This window comes from Homalodisca vitripennis, chromosome X (genome assembly GCF_021130785.1).
Source record: "Homalodisca vitripennis isolate AUS2020 chromosome X, UT_GWSS_2.1, whole genome shotgun sequence".
Taxonomy (NCBI): Eukaryota; Metazoa; Arthropoda; class Insecta; order Hemiptera; family Cicadellidae; genus Homalodisca; species Homalodisca vitripennis.
In genome coordinates this window covers 23,059,795-23,077,488 of record NC_060215.1, presented here as the reverse complement: position 1 = coordinate 23,077,488, position 17,694 = coordinate 23,059,795, and the positions used below count along the sequence as shown (strand labels likewise).

The 17,694-nt window shown below is 37.8% G+C and overlaps 1 protein-coding gene across 2 annotated transcripts in view; it reads right to left on the bottom strand.

Annotated features, from left to right (window-relative positions):
* LOC124368775 (N-acetylglucosaminyl-phosphatidylinositol de-N-acetylase-like) overlaps positions 1–17,694 on the bottom strand; it is a 41,710-nt gene that overhangs the window by 11,112 nt on the left and 12,904 nt on the right. For both annotated transcript variants that reach the window (XM_046826131.1, XM_046826132.1), the window contains exon 4: positions 4,720–4,819. In XM_046826131.1, coding sequence (XP_046682087.1) covers positions 4,720–4,819 — 100 coding nt within the window. The remainder of the gene's footprint in view (positions 1–4,719; positions 4,820–17,694) is intronic.

Below are 17,694 nucleotides of genomic sequence, written 5' to 3'. Positions count from 1 at the left end.
GCACGGCCAATGACTCCACATTAAAACATTTTTTATGGCTCCAACGACATTGGAGGCATTGTCTGTTACAACAACTAAGATTTTGTCTGAGATTTTATAGAAATTCGTTATTTTCTTGATTTCTTCGGCTAAATGGCTAGAAGTATGTGAGCCCTCCATTAAAATACAGTCTAAGAGAACTGATTTCAACACAAAATCATTGGTAATGAAATGCCCTGTAACAGCTATATACGATTCATTGATCGTAGATGTCCCATGCATCTGTCGTTTAAACAGATGTTTTCCACATTTTTCATTAACTCAGCTACTTGAAGCTTACATTTGTCGTACGTGGTGGGTATTAGGTTTTTTGAAACCACTTTCCTTGATGGAATTTCAAAAGAAGGGTTTAAAGCTGTAACGAATTCCCGAAAACCAGAGTCCTCCACAATAGAAAACGGTTGGAAATCTTTGTAAAATAGCTTTAGAAACGCAGCTTCTACCTTTTTCTTTTTGGTTGTTATTCATTTTTTTTGGTATAAAAACTCGATAGAGTGGTTTGTTTAGCACTTCCCTTTGGCTTATCTAATTGATTAGAAGGCAACTCACCAGGTTGAGGTTCATTTTCAGTTGCAAAGTTACTAAATGAAGCGGCTGAATCGGTAGGTCCAGTGTTGGTTGTAACATTCACATCACGATCACTTACACTTGTTGATTTTTGAACTTATAACCACTCAAAGTAATTCCGACATGTTTTTCTCTCAATATGCCTCTTCAAATTGTACGTTGATGTACGGTAGCACATAACCAAGCCACAATGTTTCACATCTACAGTTTTTAAGGTTAGCATCAATAACTGTAAAATGAGACCAAATTGAACTTGTCTTAGATTTCTGTACTTTTGATGCCATGTTAATTTAACTGCACAAAAACCAATCAATACTAGTCATACTCGTAAACCGCACAAAAATATCACTTTTCACTGTATGTCTACGTTTAGAACTCCTACTGAAACTGAAACTGGTTTGTTTTGGTTTGTCAACAAGTTTGTAGGCCACAGCTGATAGCTCCACAGACGCTCCGAGAGAGTAATTCTAATGAATATATAAGGTTAGAGCTGGAGCTGTTTCGAGAGTCACGGAGCGCTGCTCCGCTCCGCTCCAGCAGCGGAGCGCTGATTTGAAACAGCTCCAGCTCCAAAGGCACACCTCTAGTTACAACCGGTAGTCCAGGATTGTGGCTCTGAGGTGCATTAAGAAAATTTAGGTTCTAGACGTTTTTAGCAGTATAACAAAAATTAAATTTAAAAGAAGGAAACTTTGATCTGTATTGAACTTTAATCAAATGCTGTAAACTTTGTTTGGGTGATTTATGAAACTATAATAAAACCGATGGTCACATATGCTGCTTTAGTGTAGTGGCCGAAAGTAGAACAACAGCTGCTAAGAGGCTACAGAGTCTTCAAAGGCTAGCTTGTGTAAGCATTACAGGAGCTTTGAGCTCCTGCCCAACACTGGCAATTGAAGCGGTCCTGGGATACACTCCTCTGGGGCAGGAGGTGATAAGGAAAGCCACTATAAGCGCAATAAGCTTCTAGGAACAAAAGTAATAAATACTACCTTCTTACTTAAAATATCACATAAAAATAATGTAGGAATTTCCTGAGGCTGAAATGCTAAACAATGTGTCAGAAGCAATGGTTAGGAAATACTACCAAAAAATACTATGGATATATGGTTAGACAGTATATGGTTCCTTTGAAAAACCATATACTGTCTCTATTGATGGAAAGGAGAAATGGATTAAAAAGGAGACCTACCCTATAAAAGGAGTCCTGATGTTTTGCATGACGTCTTTATTACATGTGACGTGAACTTAAGCCAAGCCTTCATTTAGAGAAATGGAAGTGCACGAGCTGAGCCTAATTCTTTGTTGTACGTGTGATATCGTCATGACTAATAATGGAGACAGAAAAATTGGAGGTAGTAAATTAAGTAACAAAATATTGTCATTCTATATATAATATGTGAAATTGCCCGATATTAAAGAGAAATCAATTTAAGTGAGTTAACCCATTGGCCTTGTATCACGGAACTGTTCCGTGACAGCTAGTCTGGGCTCAAAATTTATACCACGGAACCATTCCGTGACAAGTACAGCGGCATCTAAATAATTTTTTTTTAACTCCTTTTTCAACCAAATGTTAGTATGAATTAGACTAATATTGTTGTAACACATAAGAAAAACTTCAATACTACAATTAATTGAAATTTAAATGAATAATAAGTTACTATAAGAATATTAGTGTACTACAAGAGAAAGAAATCAATATTCTTGGAATTTTCAGTATTTAGAAAAAACATTTATTCTGACAAACTATGCATATATATACAGTATATATATATATATATATATATATATATATATATATATAAATATATATACATATTCTAGTATTGCTAGGTAGAGAAATACATTTCAAATAAAATAAAAGCAACAATGGGGTATTTTATTTTATATTATTTGAGTAAAAAAAGAAGTTTTTAATTTTAAAAATTCCAAAACTTTTTTAGTTTGTACAGCATTATTATTTTTGAATTATGACCAAATATATCACTATCTATTTATCATTAAAGCCCATTTCATGTTAATCCAAAAAGATGTAAAATATAACCAAATAACTTGAAAAATAAATTTGTTATAAACATATAACAAAACTCTACGTTTTTAGCATTTTTAATAGGATAACTCCAGTTGAGCTGATAGTAAAAATATGTATAAGCCAGTGGGTTAATGGTTTGATTATGAAGCTTCTTGAATTTTTTAATCAATGTTACTGGTATGTCATCAATGCCTGAAGAACATTTATTTTCAAGTGAGAGGATAATCCTCTCTACTTCTTTTTCGGACATGGGACTGAATGAGAATATACTAATATTGCTTTAAACCTCCCAGTGGCGGTACTTTTTTTGGTTACTGATTTTGTATGTTCGCAAAAGAAAATATATATAAAATACTGTAAATGATATAAGTATGACATATCATATATCAAATTAAACTATATAACACACAGAATACAATAGTAATAATATGAAACACTTACCTAGAATAGGTGTGAAAAATTAATGGGTTGAATTCCAAAAATAAAAATTCAAAGTTTTTTTATTTCTATGTTAGGCTGAGTAAATGATACTGAATTTAATTTTTTTTAAACAAGTCCAAAATAGCCATTTTGTTTAAAATGTAATTGTGAACAAAAAAAAATATATATATAGTTTATATGTATTACTTAAAAAAAAAAACATACTAATTGATGATCAAAACTTTTATGTACACACGTTTTTTACTGCATTTTAGTCAGTATCAGAGTCAACCTCATTCTTCCTGGTTTGAGAGGCATCCAGTAATGTTCCAAGTAAGGGAAACACTCCCTATGAACTCCACAATTACAAGCTGGGCACCAGAAATGACTTTTGCCCCCTTTTATGGTGTGTACACACACACACACTGCACAAAGACTTTCACTAAGGCCTGGTAAATGAGCAATCTGGTGAGGAAGATCCCCACTTGATGCAGGAGGTGGTACAGTAGGTGGATGAACTGGTTGTAAGCATTCCACTAGTCCAGTATATCTAAATACATAGAGTTCAAGTCGCGGCATAACATCGGAAATATCGGAACAAAAGAGGCTTATGTTAATAGACGCTGCAGCGTCTTTCACCATTAGGAGGGTTAAATGTACTGTTGAGGAAAAAGTTTGTTGAATATTTGGAGTTATTATATCATCAACCATGGATAATTAATTTCTACTTTATTATGATTTAAAGTCATAGTAGTCATCATGGTCTTTTATGGCTTCTCTACTTTAGATCTAATTACACTCAAAGTTATTTTTAGTCTATTTGAAGAGCTTTTATCTTTTCATTGGTTCTCTTTTTGTTTCTATTATTTTTTTTGTTAAATTCTTTCCTTTTTGACAATTATTAGTTTTTTGAGGATATAAAAATTGTTTCCAGTTTCATTAGTTCATCTTTTTTTCTTTTAAGACCACTTGTGGTCCAATTCAGAGGTTTGTACGTATTGTCTGTAACTGTTTTCTTAGGGAAACATGCCAAAATAATAAATAAATATACTATAAAACACTTTGCTCAGCAAGATATGGCTATGTAAGCCTGTTCAACTTTATCCCTACTGATGCTGTGTGTAAAGCTTAAAAAAATGGTAACATGAAAAATTATTCAATTGCTATAATGGTGTTTGTTTCATTCAAAATATGATTGTGTGTGTATATGTGCAACAATTTGGTAGTTTCGACTAAAAATAACATTGCTTTATATGACCCTATAACACAGTTAAAAATTCTAACAGTTTTCTTTTTTGAATAGATTTATTTAAAATACTTTCAACTTTCAGGGACATAAATGATGTTCTAGATCTAACTTTCAACATCTCTTCAGTAATGTGAAAATGTTGAAATAACATGTGACCTGTAAAGGATTAACATTTTTTACACTACTTATAATACAGTTTTAAGGTAATTGTAGTCAGGATATTATTAACATAATCTTATATTGAAAAGGGTTATTGTTCAACTAATAGTCCACATGCCTACAAGAATGTTGGAATACAATTTTTAGTTCATAGCACAATGATGTAAATTTTAAATAGGAATTGCCTACAATAATTTTGACCAGCCTCAGCTAAGACAGTCACATTTAAACACATTAGGAATAAACTTACACCGTGGAATTACATTTCTTATGGACATGTTAGCAAATGCGAAGTAAATGCTTCTGTGGTTGGCGTGTCCACTCACTCCATTATAGTCAAATGTGTAAACCTGAAACCAAACATAAATTTTAAATGTTAAGTCATACATTTTTTTATTATACAAACTATATTTTTAAATTGATCAATGTTATATATAATTATATTATAATTTTTAGGTTGTGCTTTACTTCTTGTTATTTATAAAGGTTTTAATTTGGACTTAAGCTGAAGCTTTTGTACTGGCTTTATGTTTCCGTAGTCAGACCTGCACTAATGTATGGAGCTGTTGGTTGGTGGTCAAAAACGGAGAATCAAATCAAATCAATCAAATCAAATTATTTTTATTGTTGAAGACATTTACATGCATAACAATCGTCAGTGTACATTGAAAATGAACTAGCCTAGTTTCTAAAATAACTAAAGGTCCTTATCAATTAGAAAACAATTAGTACTATAATATTCCTTTTCAGATAACAAGCACTTTACCTTCCTCCTAAATGATATTGAAGTGTTGGCCTCCTTGAACCCAGATGGCAAGTTATTGAAAAATTTTATGCAAGAGTAAAGGGTTTGTTTTTCAAAGAATGTTGTTGAATGTTTTGGAAGAGTTAAGGAATTTGTACCGCGGAGATTATAATTTGACTGTTGTACTGGAAAAAGGTGTTTGTTTTTAAAGACAAATGTCAAACATTCCAGTATATATAGACTAGGAAACGTCAACAATTTATTTTGTCTAAAAAAACCTCTACATGACTGAGAACGATTGAGTCCACATATCACTCTTATGGCTTTCTTCTGGAGGGTAAACAAGGCTTTAGTCTTAGTGGATTCATGACCCCATATGATCAAGCCATAACTCATGTAAGTGTAGAAGCACCCATAGTAAGCTGTCAGCAAAACATCTTTACTAGAGAAAGTAGCCAATCTTCGTAAGATGAACAGACTGCTGCTTAATTATTTAATTACTTTGTCGATGTGATTGTGAAAGGACAAATTACAATCAATTACCAGACCCAGAAAATCAGCGCTGGGACTAGGACTAAGACGAAAGTCGCCAATGACTATATCAGAAGAGTTTGCATCTGTTCGAGACGATCTTAAATAGAATTCAACAAGTTTTGTCTTCTTTACATTTACATGAAGTTGGTTTTTTTCCAGCCATTGCAACAAAGAACTACTCTGAATAAATATATCAGTTTCTAGTCGCTCTCTGTTTCCATTGGAAATGCTGAAGGATGTGTCATCAGCAAAAAGACATAAGTTACCCATATTTACAGCTGTAGGGATATCATTCACAAATAAGAGAAAAAGTATAGGTCCGAGAACGGAACCCTGTGGCACACCTGTCAAAGTAGACAACTCCTTCGACTCGTATGTGCCCAGGCAATCCGAACTGTCAATATATGGAACAGCCACCACTTGTTTTCGGTTGAGCACAAAAGATGAAACCCAATCATAAGCCTTGCCTCTAATACCGACCTGTCGGACTTTTTCAAGTAACAAATTGTGAGGTACTACATCGAACGCCTTACTTTGGTCCAAAAACAGGGCAAAGGTGTACCTGTGATCATCAAGCGAAGAAACAATCTCTGATACAAAATTAAATATTGCATCTGTAGTAGAAACACCCTTTCTAAACCCAAATTGTTGGTGACAGACCACCTTGTTCAATTCAAGGAAAGATTCAAGACGGATAAGAAAGAGCCTTTCCAAGACCTTAGAAAATGTGGAGAGTATAGATATTGGCCTGTAGTTTTCTGGGTCCTGATGATTTCCATTTTTAAACAAAGGCTTCACAATTGCTGTTTTGAGAGGTTGAGGAAAAACTCCAGTTTGGAAGGATGCATTTGTTAAATGAGCTAGAGGCACAGCCAAAAGTTCAGCACAGGACTTTAGAATTTTTGATGATATCCCATCTTTTCCTGAGGAGTTACTCGTGCGTAGTGATTTGATTACTTTCAAAACTTCAAATTCATCTGTTGGCGTCAAGTACAAAGAAGGACCTACATGCTCAGATAACCTATAGCACTCTACTGATGATGAGGGTTGTGACGAGTTCAGTCGTGTTCCGACCCGGCTAAAAAATTCATTGAAACCCTCAGACACAACACGAGGGTCTTGCTCTACAACTCCTTCCGGTGTCAAAAATGAAAATGGTTTAAAATTTTTCCTCTTTTTACTCGGATTTAAATCATTGATAATTTGCCATGCAGCCTTTTGAATGTTGTTGGAGTTTGATAATTTTTTTAAAACCAATTCCGACTTTGCAGACCTAATGCTGTCCCTGAATTCTTTTTTCAATTTTCTGTATTGCACTTTTAACGGATGATGAAAATCGAGATGCTTAGAAACAGAGTACAACAGTAACATCCTTTCTCTTAGGTTTAGAAGAGTTTGATCTAATGTTATCCTGGTCAGACCTGTGCTCTCATTTAGCCTAACTTGCTTCTCAGTAAAGGCCAACTTGTAATAATAAGAAACTTTGTTTATGAAAAGAAAAAACTTATGCGAAACATCATCGGTGTGAAGAATATCATCCCAAGTCTCATTTTTTAAGAAATTGTTAAAGATAAAAGTGTTGTTTTGTGTGCAAAATCTAACTTTTTTGTAAAGAGGAATTTCTGTTTTAATATAGTCAAACCCAAAGTCAGCAATTTGGGCATGATGATCGCTAAAACCAGTCACAAGAACAGCAGCATCAAATGTAGTAGGGTTTATGTTTGTAAAAATGTTGTCAATAGTCGATCTAGATCCACCATATTCCCTCGTGTAAGTTGTGATGGTTTGTAGGAGGCCGAAAGAAGACATTAAGTTAGTAAACTGCCTGGAATTTTTACTGTCGACCGAGACGTCAATATTAAAATCACCCACAACAATTATAGGATTGTTGCGCTTTACAACTGAGTCAAGACAATTCGAGAAAGAATCAAAAAACTCATTCAGCTCAGACTGGATATTCTTTGGTGGCCTATAAACAACTAGGATTATATAGTTCAAATTTTTTGCAGACACTTTAATGGAAGAGAGTTCACAAATTCCCTCCAAACAGAAAGAACTTACATCATGAGGCTGAGTTTGCAATGTATCCCTTGTCAAAATACAAACACCGCCCTTCTGTAGGCCAGACCGACAGAACCCAGACGATACTGAAAAGCCAGGGAGGCAGAAGGAATCCAGCACCGATTGCCTGAAAAAATGTTCCGACAAGCATAGAATATCCGGAGTCATCAGCTCGACCAAGACTTCGATCTGCTCAATTTTTGAAAGGAGTCCTTGTACATTTTGATGAATCAAGCGTAATGGACGTACGTTATGATGTTTAGAAGCTCTAGGGGGCACTAATGATGTGCCATGTTGAGTACAACATTCAATTAAGGTACTTTGCCGCAAATGCGATTCTGCTCTAAAAAAATAGTTTTATCTGTTACGGTTCCGGAATATACAAAACTGGCCACGTCCACAGCAGAGCGCCTGGCAGGAATGGAAGACACAGTTGAGGATCGTTTACGGGATAAGGAACGGTCTGTAATCAGGATTGGAATTCGTTGGAAAACATCTGAATTGGAACCAGTTTGAGTTGTTTCTTCATAAAAGGATTCGGAGGATGGAAACTTCTGATTAATACATAAATTAGGTTTCTTTGATAAGGGAGAGGGTTGAGAAAAAACTGGATATCGTAGTGAATCATACAACAAGTTGCACAAGACACGTTTACCACCTAAGTTCAAATGGAGGCCATGGCGAGTATAGTTTGCTCGTCGTAGACTATCAAGTGAAATAAAGTTTACATTAGTATAATTAGAACATATGATACCAATTGCATGGTTAACAAGACTTATCTGCTCATTGAGATCAGTATTATCAAAGCGCAAAGGGATACCTACAATCAAAATATTAGTGCCGGACGCCCCTCTACACAATGCCTCGATCTGTTCAGTTATGTCCGTACAGCCATTATTAGATATGTCATTGGTACCAGCCAGAATGGCAATACAGTCATCATGACCCGCAACGTTCAGCTCTGGACCAGCAGCATTCAGTACATCACACATTCTTGCACCAGGCATGACGTGTGCCGTGATTCTTACCGAATGTTCGAATGTTTTTAACCAAATGTGCGACACGCTTCGTCCATGACTGTCCGTAAATAGACGCAACGATTTCACTGTTGAGGTTTCTCTCGTTAGCTGATTTCCATCAGCGTGCTCAGAGCCGACACGATGCAGATCAGGACTGCCTATAAAACTACATGCATTTTTACTATACGTATTCACAGTTTTTGAGTGCTTTTTTGAGCTTAAATTAACTATTTCTGATTCAGAAGGTTCTTTGTAAAGTACATTGTCCCTGTTAGAGATAGCATGATTTAGGGGTTGCTCAGTAATTTTAAAATTATACTTATTTGCATTTTTCTTGTGATGTCGTTTTATTTTACATCTATTATTACCATTTGTAATTTTCCTCTGTTTAATTTCTGGTTTCATTGCAACATACTCAGCAGGAGATGTTTTGTTTTGATTCGTTTGGTCATCATTAATACTACCTAAAACAGTGAACTTGTTAGATGTAATAATACCTTTACATTTAGATGTGTTACAATGGTTAGAGCGAGAGCCGTAAGATGAACGCTTAACAATGGTCCAGTCCCTAGGGCCTTCTCGCCTTAAAACTATTTTACAATCGCTTTTTGTCTGGACATTGTTACTTATGCTAGAGCCTTCATTTTCAGTGGATGCCCTTATAAGATCAAAATCTTGAGCCAACCACTGACCTAAAGAAATCTTTCTCTCGTAACCAAGAAGAAAATAATTAAGAATGTGTTTAGCATTGACAATCACATTTATTCCACATTCATAGTTGTTAGTTTGCTGAAAGCATTCCATATCAACAAGATTTGTGGAAGAAATATTTAGATGTTCCAACATTTTGAGGACGGAACATTTATTTGATCCTTGGAGTGAATCGAAATGATAGCAATCGTTGTTCACTCGATCAATACAGAGTAAACTCCAATGCGTTCCCCCATCCTCCTTGGTGAGATCAGCACTATTGCTTACACATAACAAAACAACATTACTGTTCGAGAAGGCCGGAAGCTTCATGATTTCACTTGCAGTAACTTGACTGTGACTAATCAATTGTGTTGAGGATGGACCACTCAAGAAAACATTTTTCCCAACAACACTTGTGGACATGGAGTCAAAATAACTATCAATGATTTGATCATCTATCCATTTAGTTTTATCCCATTCATTAGTTTGTAACACAGCTTGGGAGTTCAGTGAGTTCAATTTAGCATTAAGATTTTTTATTTGTTTACTATAAATGTCATTGTTACCGCGGAGTGAGTCATTTAGCTTTTTAACATTGCTTAAGTCATGAGCTAGTGTATTGTTTAACAACAACAGATTTTTGTTGTCATTAACTACTAAACTTACTACTATTAAACTTAGATTTTAAGTCAAAAATTGTCTGTATGAGTTCTGCTTTCTCTTCCTCGAAAACATCTTGCTCAGTGAGACGCTGATCGAGTTCCAGCTTCCTCTGATTTCTCTCTGACTCCAACCTGGCAGACAACTCGGCGATATCATGAAGAGAACAGTCAAGATCATTATTCTTCAGGTCAATGACTTTCTGACCCGAATTCTATTGCATTTAGAAGATCTGTAATCTTACTGACCAGCAGCTCAGTATGTGCATCAGGATAGTTTACATGTAACGTATTTATTTCGAAACAAATACCTGCTATTAGCTCATTAATGTCAAGCTCAGTGTCGTTTGTCATGCCGATAGAGAGTATGGATAATAGCAATTTTCGAGGTTGATTAATTAAAAAATATAAAACTATGTATATAATCACCTCTATACATATAAAGTCATATCACCAACAGTGTGACGAAACATGATAGTTACTGCAATGCACTATAATCAGAAGAGCCTGAACAAAGTAGGCGGCAGCATCATTACAGGACTGTGCAAAAGCAGTATCAGAGAATTGAAGGCGCAGAAGCAATCAGGCAGCGTGGAGCCAGTCCACGGTGTGTCAGGCAGCGACACGTGTTAGTCACAGGGAAATGTGGCTCCGGTAGAGGCGGGCGGCAGCAGTGTACGCGACCGCCAAACAGCTGATCGGATTACGCTCCTCCGCCAATCACAGAAGCAGTTCAGAAATAATCAATTAAAAATGTCAGTCTGCTATACGATTGACTTGTCAATTTCGATTCGTTAGTCACACAACACGAATAACTTACAGTCTTTCCAGGAATATAGAAGCAAAAACTATGAACACCTCCAATTAAGTCACAGTATTAATAATTGTCACTGACATTAAAACCTATTAGTCCGCAGATATTAATCAATTAAACAAGAACGACACATCACAACGTCAATCCAAGAAAAGCAGGCCTACCTATGCAGGCCTACCTAAGACCAAGATGGCAATAGCTTGTTCGGCTGGCATCCAAAGATGGCTTGCTTTGATATCACTGGGGCTTTTCCTAGTGTGCCGGGTGCAGTTCTAGACTGTTGCCTCAACCTCGCCCCCCTGGACATTGTTATTCGGGCTATGGCCAGGAGGAGTGCCTACTGTCTTCAGCAAGCTCTGGTCGGGCTGCAGCAGTGGGCACTGTAGAATTAGCATCCTGATTCAGGGGGATGCTCTACACATGATCTCTGATCAGATGCCACACAAATTTTCCTTTGACAGAACCCTTTAGGATTGTGATACCTCCTAGGGATGATTGGTCTTCCACCAGCGGAGCTTGAATTGTTTACAGACGGCTCTAAAAAAATCTGTGATGTAGGAGTAAGACGATCAATATTTTCACGGATAGACAGGCAGCACTGATGGCGCTGGACTCTTGTGTGATTAAATCCAAACTTGTTTGGGATTGCTATCAAGTAGTTTCTTCCCTTACCAGAATCAATAATGTGACTGGTTTGTTGGGTTCCTGGTCATAAGGGGATCCCTGTGAATGAAAGAGCTGATGCCCTGGCCAACCGGGGCACAGCGTCAATTACGACAGACCCTCAACCGTTCTGCGGAATTCCAAGGTGTGAATCCTTTGGGGCTGTATCGAAATGGGTTTGCGCTGAACATGAGAGAAACTGAAGGTTGCATCCGGGCATGAGAATGAGCAGAATGGTACTACAGTCGCCTTCCTCCAGAGTGGCGTCTGACCTTCTCTCACTAAATAGATCAATGTCTTCTCGGGTTATAGGTCTGATCATGAGACATGGTCACCTGAGAAAGCATCTTCACAGAGTCAGCATCCTTCAGGAGGATCCGCTTTGTAGAATGTGTGATGAGCAGGAAGAAACTGCTGAACACTTGCTCTCTGATTGTCCTTCAATAGCAAGGGAGCGATATGCTTTCTTAGGTAGTTTGGACAAGGGTGGTGAATTTCCCCAGGAGGACCTGATAGGTTGTTTTCGGCGGTTTGTGGAACTGCTGAAATCATAGACTGGTAAGCCTTATGGTGTACTTCCGGAGGTTTAAGTGCATGGCAATAAGCCGCTCCATAGAAGAAGAAGATACTCGATATGTGGCTGTTCACTCAATTCCGATACCAAAAAAATCCAAATGAAGTATTTACAACTCAACCTAACCAGTGTTTTTAGCAATGGTGTTTAGTGAGGCATTTTGAATGTAAGCCTTTCTTACAACCCTACTAATGCGCATTGGAGTAATGTTCGCCAAATTTGAAACATTGGGCCGGTTTCTTGCAATACAAGCCAATCCTTTGCTAAGTCCCTCAACTGATATGGTATAATGTAATCTGTTTCAAGGCTTGTCTGTATTATTCTGGTAGAGAATAGAAGAATTTAGAATCATACAGGCAATTATATTAAACGTTTATTTCTTCCAAACTTTTATGGTTCTGAGATCATCCAAATACTGGGAAAGCATTTGGTCATTCCCATCTATGCCTCCCATAAAAGCATTATAATCTCTCACCATTTTAGGTTTTTTAGTTATGCGTATAGAATTTTTTTTTGCTCTTGCTTTCATTTTCCACTTTGGTGGATAACAAACTGGACAGTAGAAATTGTTTTCTTTGACTTTGTTTTTCTCTAAAACTTAGCATCAACATGCAGTCTTTCCTCAAATATTTTGAATCTCCAACTTTAAATGTAGTGGTCATTGAACTTGGAATCCCCTTTCTCTTATGTCTTAGCGTTCGGGTCAAAAATTTTAATTTAGAATAGAAGTATTTGGCCAATGCAAGTGATGTGAAAAAGTTGTCAACAAAAATATGGTGGCCTTTGTTCAACAGATTTGTCATTTACAGAAGCTTAATAACATAGTGTCTCAATCCTGCCTTTTTTATCTCATTTATATCATCACTGTTGGTAGCTCCTTTGTAAACAAAGAATGAAAAACAATAATGTGACACAGTCGCATATAGACCATAATTTTACACCAAAACAATTCCTTTTCTTTGGTAAATATTGCAAAAGATGTCATTGTTGTGTTGTGCTAATCATACTTTCATCAATTTAAAGATTTTTCCCTGATATAAAATGTAATTTAGAGATCCTGTTAGCATGGTCCACTAATGGTTGAAACCTAGAACATGGGTCGTAGCCTGGTTATCCGGAGCAAGGCAGGTTTGAGGTATCTACCAAATGAAAAAATGTCAGAATTACCTGAAACGTATTCCTATTAAACATTCTACTAAACCAAGGTGTATACTGGCTGGATGTTGTGGACCAAAAGGAGTATATTGTTGCCTTAGGGTTTAGTCCCATATTTATTATTACTGACAGAAATGCAATGATCTCCATTTGTGTTACAGGCTTCCATTTCTTAGACTGGCTATTTGGTGGCAGATTATTCCTATCACTAATTAAAAACTGATTAGCATACATGTTTGTATATCTTACAAACATATCCAACAGAATTGGCGTGAAGAATAAGTTGTAACAGCTAACTGGAGTTGAGTTTCTATTTGGAAAATGTCTTATTGAAAAGCTACAATTAGAAGAAAAACTTTAACCTTGATCATTTTCCTCATCAACCTCAGCCCATTCAGTTCCATCTTCAGTTTTCATCAGAACTATCCGTGATGACATTTCTAGACCTACCTCTAGACCTTAGGCATTGGCCTTGGCTGAAAGCTCTGACGAGTCACGTTTTACAAAAACTGGTTGTTGCCTAGGCCTAATAGGTAATAATATCATGATAAACACCATATTTTTTCCTTTCTGAATTGCAACAAAATGAACCTAATTATTGCTGGTGATTTTAATGTAAACTTTCTCAGTAACCATGTGGAAACCAAAGAACTCCTCAACTTGATCAATAGCTTTAGACTTAATATTACTGTCTCAAAAATAACTAGACCAGGGCTTGGTGCTAGTGAAACCTTGGGTAGCTGTATTGACAATCTACTGACTAGTATTCACCCAGACAGAGTACACTCTTCAGTAATTCACATTGCTGCTTCCGATCATCTGGGGATCATCTTCAAGGCGTTTTTGGAGTATAAAATACCACAGACTGTCTCAGAAGAGTCAATAATTAGACCCATTTGTTCCTTTGGTACCTCATTTTTTTATCATATCTTGACCTCATAAATTGGAATGATGTATACCGTTTAGAATCTGATATAAATTCTAAGTTCAAGCTCTTTCTAGATCTGTTTATGTGGGCTCTGACTGTTCTATGCCTCTTAAGACTAAAAAACTTAAAAGTAAGTTTTTATCGATATAGCAATATATCGTCGCCGAGAAAATATGCGAAGATCCCTGCTGCGACGATGTATCGTCGCCAATGAAGACGCGAGAATCCGCAGGCGACGTAATATCGTCGCCATGGTATATGCGTTTAATACATATTTATTTGAAATCGTAAAGTACTTATTTTATGAGTATTAATACATATTTATGAGTGTAATACAAGACAATAGCATAAAAAATAGCAAAAGTATTAATTTTTTACGAACAGTATGCAATACAGCTGTTTCTGCTCCGGGGATTCTCTGTAGTTCTTAGGTCAAATGGTTTTGGTACGTTTTTCTCACCATAAATATTTTGGTCTGGGGTTCAAAGGGTTAACACATTCACTGCGGATGACAAAATTACTGGCGACAGAAAATGCGGAATTTTTTTTGTTATTTACTTACCCAAAACGGAGTCAGGATAGCCGAAAGGATTATCCAAGGTATCCTAGAAGCTTCGTTAGCCGGAACGGGTGACGTCATGTCCGTGCCGAGTCTGCTCGTCATCCGCACCGGGTGCCAGTCTCCGTATTGTATGTGCTCGCAGCGCACTAGGTTTCGGCACAAACACTCGCGAATTACACGTATATAGTACATGAATGACACGTAGATAGTACAACAATTACACGGATATATTACATATTAGTTTGAAAAATATACAACATCAAAAACAGTTAACACTCCCCCCTCTATGAGTAAAAATGAGAAAAAAACTATATACATCCCCACCTACCGCCAAAGACTAAAAACTACTTATTTGTCCTCGTGATACTTATCAAAGCAACTGAGTTCACACAGACCTGGTTCATCAGGGCACACTGCACAATAGTACACTGTTTCCTTACCTTGCCTTCTTGGTAGCAAACTCGGCACCTCCGGGTAACTGACTTGCCATTTCCTTTGTGCTTCGTTAGTTTGGAGAGACGATGCATGCTATTGCGCGTCGGTGTGATGAGCAGTGGGGCTTATTTTTTTTGTAACAGAAGGCCAGGTTTCCTAGGCCTGGTAGTTGCCTCTCAGCCATCCGGCTTATTGTGCACCCTCTCCCAGGTTTAAGCTGTATCAAATCCCAGGCCTTTACAAAACCATGAGATCTTCTGAACAATGCTTTCCTGTTCCAACCCCTCTTCCGTATGCATAAGAACACCTAGGGATCTTGAGCATTTGCTCTGTAATGCCGGACATTCAAATATGACGTGCTTGGCTGTTACGTCAGCCTCGCCACATTTCCTGCACAGTGTTTCCTGAACTGGAATACCTATTCTGTTCAGGTGACTTCGGAATATCCAATGACCTGTAATAAAACCAGTCACCTTTCGGATCTCCGTTCTGCTCATTCTAAGGGCATCTGCTGCAATGTTCCTTGATGGTCCCTTGAGCATCCGCTTTGCTTGTACATTCCCTTCAGTATTTCTCCAATGTTGTAGGTATTTGTTAACCATCCACTTGGTAACTGATCTACGTGCTAAGTTATATGAGACCCCACACGTTGGTTCAGGACCAGTAAGAGGACAGTTGGCTCCCAAGTTAGCGCAACTGTCTGCCCCTTCATTACCTGTGATTCCTCTATGTCCAGGCACCCAAGTTAGAATAACTTTATTGGTTTTCGCCAGCAATTTCATGACCATGTGGCATTCCCAGACTGTCTTCGAATTACAGTCATTGTTGGCCAAGGCCTGCTGAGCAGCCCTGCTGTACGAGTCAATGTAGATGGTTTTACCTTTGTAGCCCCTTTCCACATTAACTCTTGCACATTCTGCAAGGGCTGTGACTTCAGCCTGAAAGACAGTTGCCAGTTTACCTAGGGTAAAGCTTAAGTTAACCCTAGTTCTGGCTCCCCAGATCCCTGCCCCAGTACCCTTCAGAGTCTTTGACCCGTCCATGTACCAGGTTAGAGCCTTCTTCATGTAGTCAGGCTCACCTTTTGACCATTCCTTCCTTTCAACAATGTTGACTTGAAATAGTTTTTCCCAGTCCGTTTGCCATTCTGTCAGACATCATTTCTAGAATATCCAGTTTGAGAATGTCAACGATCTTGGAGTGCTTACTAACATGGTGATGATGCCAGTTCCCATTGCACTTCAGTCTGTAGGCAGCCATCCTAGCCTCTCCTATGACGAATATGTCTAGGGGTGGGAGGTTTAGCACTACTTCCATAGCAGCGGTTGGTGTTCCTCTCATGGCGCCCATTGTCCCCAAGCATGCCAACCGCTGTACCTTTGACAGGTTTTTTGCGGCAGTCACCTGTTGGACTTTTGGCCACCATACCACTGAGCCATACACCATCATTAGTCTGATGACTCTGGTGTACAGCCAATGTGACATGTCAGGTCTAAGCCCCCATGTGCATCCTAACGCACGTCTCACCATCATCAATGTAGTCTGAGATCGGCTGATTATGTATTCCAGATGACTATTCCAAGTGAGTTTATCATCTAGTTTGACTCCTAGATATTTGAACTCCCTGCTTATCTGTATCTGGCCCCCACATAGGACTGGCTGTGTGATTTCCAGTTTCCTCCTACTTGTAAATGGTATCATGACGGTCTTCGAAGGATTCACTGGAAGTCCTTCTTCATCACACCATCACTCCACAATGGCCAGTGCTCTCTGCATCATTTCCAGACACGTAACCATATGCTTGCCTCTTATGAGTATGACAACATCATCTGCATAGCCTTGAGTATACATACCCTGTTCATTCAGAGTCCAGAGTAAGTCATCCACAACTATGTTCTACAGGCTTGGTGATAATACACCTCCTTGTGGACATCCTCCCTGCGTTTTGACCTCTCTTGTGACTCCGCACAGAGATGCCTGTACACTCTTCTGCTCTTAAGCATGTTATTTATCCATCTAACAACAGTTTTCTCCGTACCCCTGGATGTAAGCAGTGGGGCTTCCTTTGGAGGAAGCAGGTCTTCAAGAACACAAACTCGGAAGTCATACAGGGACAGTCTATCTGAGTTGTACATGTTGTACAGGTAAAAAGAATTTACTACAACAACCTGGAGAAAGTGCACAAAACTTTTCTTGTGCCATCGCAGGGTCTTGCGCTCACAGGGGTAATAAGATACCATTTGGTCCAAGCGGTCAGTCCCCTTCATGTGAGAGTTGTAGTCATGTGATTGGTTTTGGCAGCGTTCGTTTTTGGTTTCTCCTGTTGGTGGTTTGGACCATCTCGTTATTGTGTGGAGATGTAGGTCACCGTCCGCTTATATCT